Source organism: Cucurbita maxima, unplaced genomic scaffold (assembly GCF_002738345.1).
Source record: "Cucurbita maxima cultivar Rimu unplaced genomic scaffold, Cmax_1.0 Cma_Scf00004, whole genome shotgun sequence".
Lineage (NCBI taxonomy): Eukaryota > Viridiplantae > Streptophyta > Magnoliopsida > Cucurbitales > Cucurbitaceae > Cucurbita > Cucurbita maxima.
In genome coordinates, this window is record NW_019272020.1 from 6,254,423 (window position 1) to 6,261,667 (window position 7,245).

Consider the following 7,245-nt stretch of genomic DNA (forward strand, 5'->3'; position numbering starts at 1 on the left):
CGTTATAATTCAAATATATAAATTATTATTTTTAATTCTTTAATTGTTTTTCAATCATGATTTCAATACTAACCTTGATTTCACTAAAAAGCTAGCTCGAAAATGCATCGTTTGAACTTTCTTTAAGGAATACTTGTTCAATCATTAGAACTTCGATAGGGAAATTTTGGATGAGAATGCTATGTGTCACAATCGCAGTTTCTAAGCAGCGGATTTGGCGATTGTGCGGTACCCACTCTCAGCACTAAGTGGGTCAAGCCTACTTCGAGTTACGTTGCCTGCGGTCAGGCAACATGAATACATACCTTGGGTCTCGATTTCAAGAGAAGATTTTAGAAAGAGGGGGAGATAGGTTTTAGAAAGAGAGTTTTGAAAGGAAAAGAGAGAGAAATTGAAATTTGTGTTATATGGGAATGTAAGCAAAAAGACAACAATAACGGCTTACTGCATATAACTATCGGGTAAGGAGAAGTTGACAACTAATCATTTTGAGGCATTTCATGTCTACTAGGCGTAACCATGACATCGCTGAAACGTCATACTCTTAATGAAAACAGAAAAGAAATAATACAACATGAAAGCAGTAAAAGAAAGCAATAAAGTAGTATAAGGCAAAGGTTTCAACGTATCACGGGCGTGCGGCCATGGACAACATGTTTTGGACAAGCATGACCGTGACACTATGTATATTATAAAAATTACTGAAATACCCCTAGGATGAGAATTTATGATGCATGTCGATTTTAATGCTTTCTGTAATGCTAGAAAAGAGGATGAGATATTGAGATCTATACTTCAGGTGATTGATGATTATTATCTAGACCTAAGTGTTCCCAAAGAGTGAATTAGTCTTGAGTAGTAGGTCCCGAGTGTTTTAAAAATGCTAGATGAGATTTTAATCACCTAGACACCCTTAAGAACCTAATAAATCTCCATGACAAGGACGACTAGAAGAAAAGCTTATCATACCTAGTAGTAGTGTGAACAATCTTCACTAGAGTCTCAGTTTCTTATCTCCTATGGTACAACCTTAATGCTGGTAGCACCTTGCCAAGTAGTAGAAGTTCACGTATCGTCGAGTCAGGCCTAGTTCGAATAGTTAGCGCATTGAGGCAACCATGTGTCGTACATGGTGGAAATGACCAAGGGCCTCTACACTATAAACATTTCTTGAGAGGGGTTTGAGACAACATAGATGACCTAGTAACTGGCAAGCACACAGCGCCGCACCCCCTCACCTAGAGTGGCTCTATGACCATGTAGATGGCCTGTAGTTAAACCTTCTACGACTGATGTTTAGACCAACTAGATGTCATAAATAGTAAAGTTAGTTCACCCCAAGCTATGATTCACGACACCATAAATGGGTGAACCACCTCCAAATCTAGAGTGAGTTTATGAGCAGTAAGAGAATCGCTCAGAACTTTAGGCCTTCCCGGAGGCTCAGATAGCTATAAAACTAGGTCCAAACTTCCTAAAGCCGAGAGCAAAAACTCATGATAACTTATTAGGTTAAGGATGCAATCAGGGCTAAGTAGGTTGGTTGCTTGTGGTACACGTCACTAGAACAGTGTGGGCCGAACAGTTTTCGGCCCATTTACGAGTTAGATCACTGAACAAGCTGACGATCAGGTACGGTCAATCCCACGCTTCCGATCTACATGACCACGACACGTCATACATCTCACTACTTTTTGTCGTTTAAGTGGGGGTGGGGCCGCTGGAGTTACTCTAAATATGCTTCCCGAATATATTTCAGCCGTTCGATCGTCTCCCACGATCAAATCATCCAACGGCTGGCGGGGAATCACAGAAAAAAAAAATTACAAATTACAAATTAACAATAAAACCAGGAAGCGAAATAATTTTGCTCTCTTTTTCTCGGGGTAGAAAATTCGAACTTCAAAACTCAAAACTCAAAAGCTCCCCCAAAGGACAAACAGAGAAACTCCCGCATGTTCAAGCGGAGAGGTTTTGAAGATTTCGGAGTGTGTAAATCGCCGCGAATCTCGTAAGATTTTGAGTTTTGTTTCGACTTATGGCTTCTAGATTTTCGTCTGTTCTTCGTTTTTGATCTGTGATTTGTTCCGTGTTTTTTTTTTTTTGATTTGATCTGAGCGCATTTCCATGTTTTCCCTGTTTCGAAAGTAGGGTTTTCCCTCTCTTTTTGTTTCATTTTGATTTTGTGTTTCGTGGATCATGAGATTGTTTTGTTTTTGTGTTTCTGTTTGCTTGTGTGTTAGGAAGAACATTAAGGGTAATAGAAGGAAGCTGGGGAGTTTCTCATTGGATTGCGTTTTTTTTTCAGTGTCGAGTAGCTATCATTTCCGCTTTATTTTTCTTTTGGAGTGTCAATACGATTCTGACCGTTTGGAGTTGAAGTATAATTACAAAGGTTTTTGGAATAAGAGCTTAACTATACAAGAAAAAAGTTTATCTGGTTGCATTTTATCGAAGATTTTGGCCTTGTTTTTTGAAGTTAAGAGCTGCAAACAGGGATTGAACTGATTAGACAGAGTTTAGACAATCCAAAAATACAGATGTTTACACTTGCATGTTGTGTAAACATTTTTTCTCCTTATATTCCATATAAATTGATTTGAGCTTGTTTGTTTTAATTCTCTCGGATTGACTGTTCCCTGTCTTTTCGTTTCAGCATGGTAATTGTTTATTGTAATTTTCAGGTTTCAAGCTATTTAATTAAGCATATTGACCATTGGGATAATATTTTGGGAGAACGATAGCCTGAAAACTTTTGATGGGAGTTATTCGTTTTAGTTTGTAGTTTTGGAAATAATGTACAGAGAGTTTTACTGTGGAAGCTTCTATTTGTAAGATTTTATTTCTGTAGTGTGAGAAGGCTTCAATGGAGCAACATCTGGATCAGGATTCCATTCCCGTCGCTGGGTCATTAGACAAATCTAAGGTATTGAATGTAAAACCGTTGCGTCAACTAGTTCCAGTCTTCCCATCAGCACAAAACGTGTCGTCTTTTTCAAATCCTCAAGGTGCTGCCCCATTTGTGTGTACTGGTCCTTCTGGTCCTTTTCCACCTGGGGTTGCTCCATTCTATCCCTTCTTCTTTTCACCAAATGAACAAAATCAACAGACACCAGGTGGAACACCGAATTCTAGTGCACCTTTTGGTCTAAATAGTCCTATATCAACCGCAGTTCCAATTTCGTCATTCAGGACACCAACTGAGGGTACTTCAACACAGAATACTGGCTCTAGAAAAAACGCTAGAAGTCGTGGCCAGTTGCAAGGGTATAGTGATAGTCAAAATGATGATTCTCAGTATTTTGGCATGGGTATAAATGATAGAGAAGATTCAAGTAAAGCGGGAAGGAAGAAGAAGGCGAAGAAGAAGGCAAGGAATGGTCAGGATATTAATTTTACATCAGATATCGATATTGATGCAATGCTTAATGATATGGTTTCATCGTACAATCTTTCAATGTTAGATTCTAATCAACAAACTCATGGTAGCAACGAAGCAGTTTCTAGTGTACTCATGGTATATGAACTGCTAAGGAGAAGGATCTCACAAGTTGAAGAGTCTAAGGAACCAACGCCTGGAATTATAAGGCGTCCAGATCTAAAAACAGGTGCATTTCTGATGACCAAAGGAATTAGGTCAAATATCAATAAAAGGATTGGAACAGTTCCTGGTGTGGAAGTTGGTGATATCTTCTTTTTCAGGATGGAATTGTGCCTGGTCGGGTTGCATGCTCCATCGATGGCTGGGATTGATTACATGGGTTTAAAGGTCAGTCAAGATGAAGAACCAGTTGCAGTAAGCATTGTCTCGTCTGGTGGATACGAGGATGATACTAATGATGCAGATGTGTTAATCTACAGTGGTCAGGGTGGAGTGAACAGAAAGGATAAGGAATCAACAGATCAAAAGCTCGAAAGGGGTAATCTTGCTCTAGAGAAGAGCTTGCATCGTGGAAATGAAGTCAGAGTAATTCGAGGGGTAAAAGACTTTAGTAACCCAACAGGGAAGATCTATGTTTATGATGGTCTATATAAAATCCAGGAATCTTGGGTAGAGAAAGGGAAATCTGGCTGCAATGTATTTAAATACAAATTGGTCCGATTACCTGGACAGCGGGAAGCATTTTTGACTTGGAAATTAGTACAACAATGGAAGGATGGGAATGCTTCTCGAGTTGGGGTTATAATACCAGATCTGGCTTCTGGCGCAGAAAGTTTACCCGTTTCACTTGTAAATGATGTTGATGATGAGAAGGGCCCTGCGTATTTCACATATGATTCTGGTCTCAAATATTTAAAACCAGTGTACTCGATGGAACCTTCAGCTGGTTGTAACTGTGTTGGTGGATGCCTTCCAGGCAATCTCAATTGCCTTTGCATACAGAAAAATGGTGGATATCTCCCCTATGGTTCAAATGGGGTTCTTGCAAGTCAACAATCTATGATTTATGAATGTGGACCCTCATGTCAATGCCCTCCCAATTGCAGGAATCGTGTGTCCCAAGGAGGCCTTAAATTCCGCCTAGAGGTATTCAGAACTAAAGGTAAAGGCTGGGGACTAAGGTCGTGGGATCCGATTCGTGCTGGAGCATTTATTTGCCAATATGCTGGGGAAGTCATCGATAGTTCAAAGGAAAAGGACTCTGCACGGGACAATGAAGATGGTTATATCTTCGATGCCACACGTTCATATCCGAACCTTGAAGTTATATCTGGTGATTCCGATGGGCCTCCTAGGCTCCCATTTCCCTTAGTTATTAGTGCAAAAAATGTGGGCAATGTCGCTCGTTTTATGAACCATAGTTGCTCTCCAAACGTATACTGGAAGCCAATTATTCGGGAAAATAAAGGCGAGCATGATGTCCATATTGCCTTTCATGCAATCAGGCATGTACCTCCCATGATGGAGTTGACGTTCGATTATGGAATAGTCCCACCTGAAAGTGCTGATGGAAGGAAGATCAATTGCCTATGTGGGTCTTCAAAATGTAGAGGCTTCTTCTGTTAATGCTTTCTCAGAAGGTGTATTTGAGTAGGGATACCTGACTCGTGCTCTTTGAAATAAGGTTAGAACTCTAAACTCTTAGTTTTCTGTTTGAGACTGATTTCTTGCCTGTTTCCTCTTGCTTTGTTCTTTTCAAGTTGCCTTGGGTGGGTGGGTAGGTTAAGGACCATGGGCATAATGCAAGGACTGGGGTTCTTGCCACTGAATTATTATAGTACGGTCGTCGTCATGTGAACATCGAAAGTAGTCGAGTATTTGTTCGTGTTTGTTTTGTTTCATCACCATGTCTTATTGTCATCTTTGATACCCAGATGAAATCATGAAATGACAGACACGTCAGAATATGTAACAACTCGGGGCATTCGGTTTGAAGTCTTGTTGGTGCAGCAGTATGAATCGAGCTCTAGTGGATGCCCAAATTTTCGTCTTTTGTTGTAAGCTTATAACACACATTAATAATGATTTAGCTCTGCTCTTTTGTTTGTGCCTTTAGCTAGATGTTATATAGTTCTGTTTATCATCTAGCTGCATCTTCTTCCTGAGAGTTAGATGATGCTGATTAGCATTTGCCATGGCTGCTCTTCTTTTGATTGTGGGAAGAAAATGGCAGGTTTCTTTTCATTATCAGCAACTGATACTGTTTTTCTATTCATTCTCTTCTTTTGAATGTGGGAAGAAAATGGCTGCTCGTCTTTTGAATGTGGGATGAAGTTTCGGTTGTGTTTTATACTTGTAAATTCTACCTTGCCAGTTGATTTTAGCAGTGTTAGGTTCTACCTTGGTTAGGGAGGAGAACGAAACATTCTTTACAAGCATGCGAAAATCTCTCTAAAAGACGAGTTTTAAAAACCTTCCGAAGAAGTTCGAAAGGAAAAGCCGAAAGAGAATAATATCTGCTAGTGATGGACTTGGGTTGTTGCATGTGACCTGTTATATCTAATAAATGTGTCTGGTTCAATTGGATTGAATTGATTTGCTTTATATTTCTGAAGGATCTGAATAAAGATGAAGATCAAAGCATAGTATTTATGGTTTTTATGCAGATGAAGATCATTCATGTTCATGAGAAGATCGAAGATCGTTAGATGTTAGATATTAGATATGCATGTATTCATTTTTTGATTAGGGATGAGCTTATTGGATTGGTCATGGTGCACATAACCTAAAAATGAACATTCTTCTCAATCTCAAATGTGCAACAAAGCAACATAATATCTATGGCTATACATAGAAATTCGAATTTATAATTGAATTACATATCAAATTATAATTTGCATTAAATTTAATTGAAGGATATAGTCATCATTGTATCCTTGTAAAATTTTCTCTCGAATAATTGTCTATTTATCCAATCGAAATGGTAGAAGGATAAATTGATTAAGTTTAGCTTTCTTGTTCCATATTAATAATACTCCTTTGAAACTTTGGATATAATCAAATTTTTTAAATTTTTAAGTAAAAATAACGAGTCAGTTTGAGCCGAACAGAACATCTCCATCATTCTTGTAACTGTCACCTGTAATTCGCACGGGTGTCTGCACCCTTGAGTGAACAAGAGAGAAGATTTCTCATAGTAACTTCTAGATTCTAGACCCATGAATCAACTTTTCCGTCTAAGCATTCGGTACAACCAAAGAGTTATAAGCCTCTATATTCTATATCCATGAATCAACTTTTCCGTCTGAGCATTCGGTACAACCAAACAGTTATGAGCTTCTAGATTCTCGACCCATGAATCAACTTTCCTGTCTGAGCATTCAGTACAACCAAACAGTTATAAGTTCAAACACTTGAACTAAAAAAAATATTCACGTCAACAAACTCTGAACATGCAAATTTTTTTCAATTCAAATAAAAAAAAAATTGTAACATGATAATTTTGTCTTTGTAATAACCAAAATTGGCAAAATATTTTAGAAAAAAAAAAGGAGAAAAATAAAATCGAAACTAAAATACGTAAGGGGAGAAAATGGTTTAGGCGGGTCCATCCAAATCCCAACGGAAGGCGTTGCACGGCGAAGCATCAAAACAAATCGCCCTCTCTGGTTCTGCCTTCGCAAAACTATTACACATTTCTCTCTTCGGCCTCTCTCTCTCTCTCTCTTCCCTTCTCTCTCTCTCTCTCTCTCTCTCCCCGGGGGGTTTCGCGGCGGAAACCTCGCAGAATCGTTGGAGGGTCTAAGCCACCTTCGTTAGAGAGAGAGAGAAAAGGGAAGAACAATCAAAAAAAAAAAAAAAAA

At 38.8% G+C, this 7,245-nt stretch overlaps 1 protein-coding gene across 1 annotated transcript; it reads left to right on the forward strand.

Annotated features, from left to right (window-relative positions):
- The first annotated feature begins 1,868 nt into the window (after window positions 1–1,868).
- LOC111477770 (histone-lysine N-methyltransferase, H3 lysine-9 specific SUVH1-like) lies at window positions 1,869–5,626 on the forward strand. Its single transcript, XM_023121656.1, has 3 exons — window positions 1,869–2,011; window positions 2,685–5,066; window positions 5,317–5,626. The coding sequence occupies exon 2, from the start codon at window positions 2,867–2,869 to the stop codon at window positions 5,006–5,008; it is 2,142 nt and encodes a 713-aa protein (XP_022977424.1). The 5' UTR covers window positions 1,869–2,011; window positions 2,685–2,866; the 3' UTR covers window positions 5,009–5,066; window positions 5,317–5,626.
- Window positions 5,627–7,245: the final 1,619 nt, after the last annotated feature.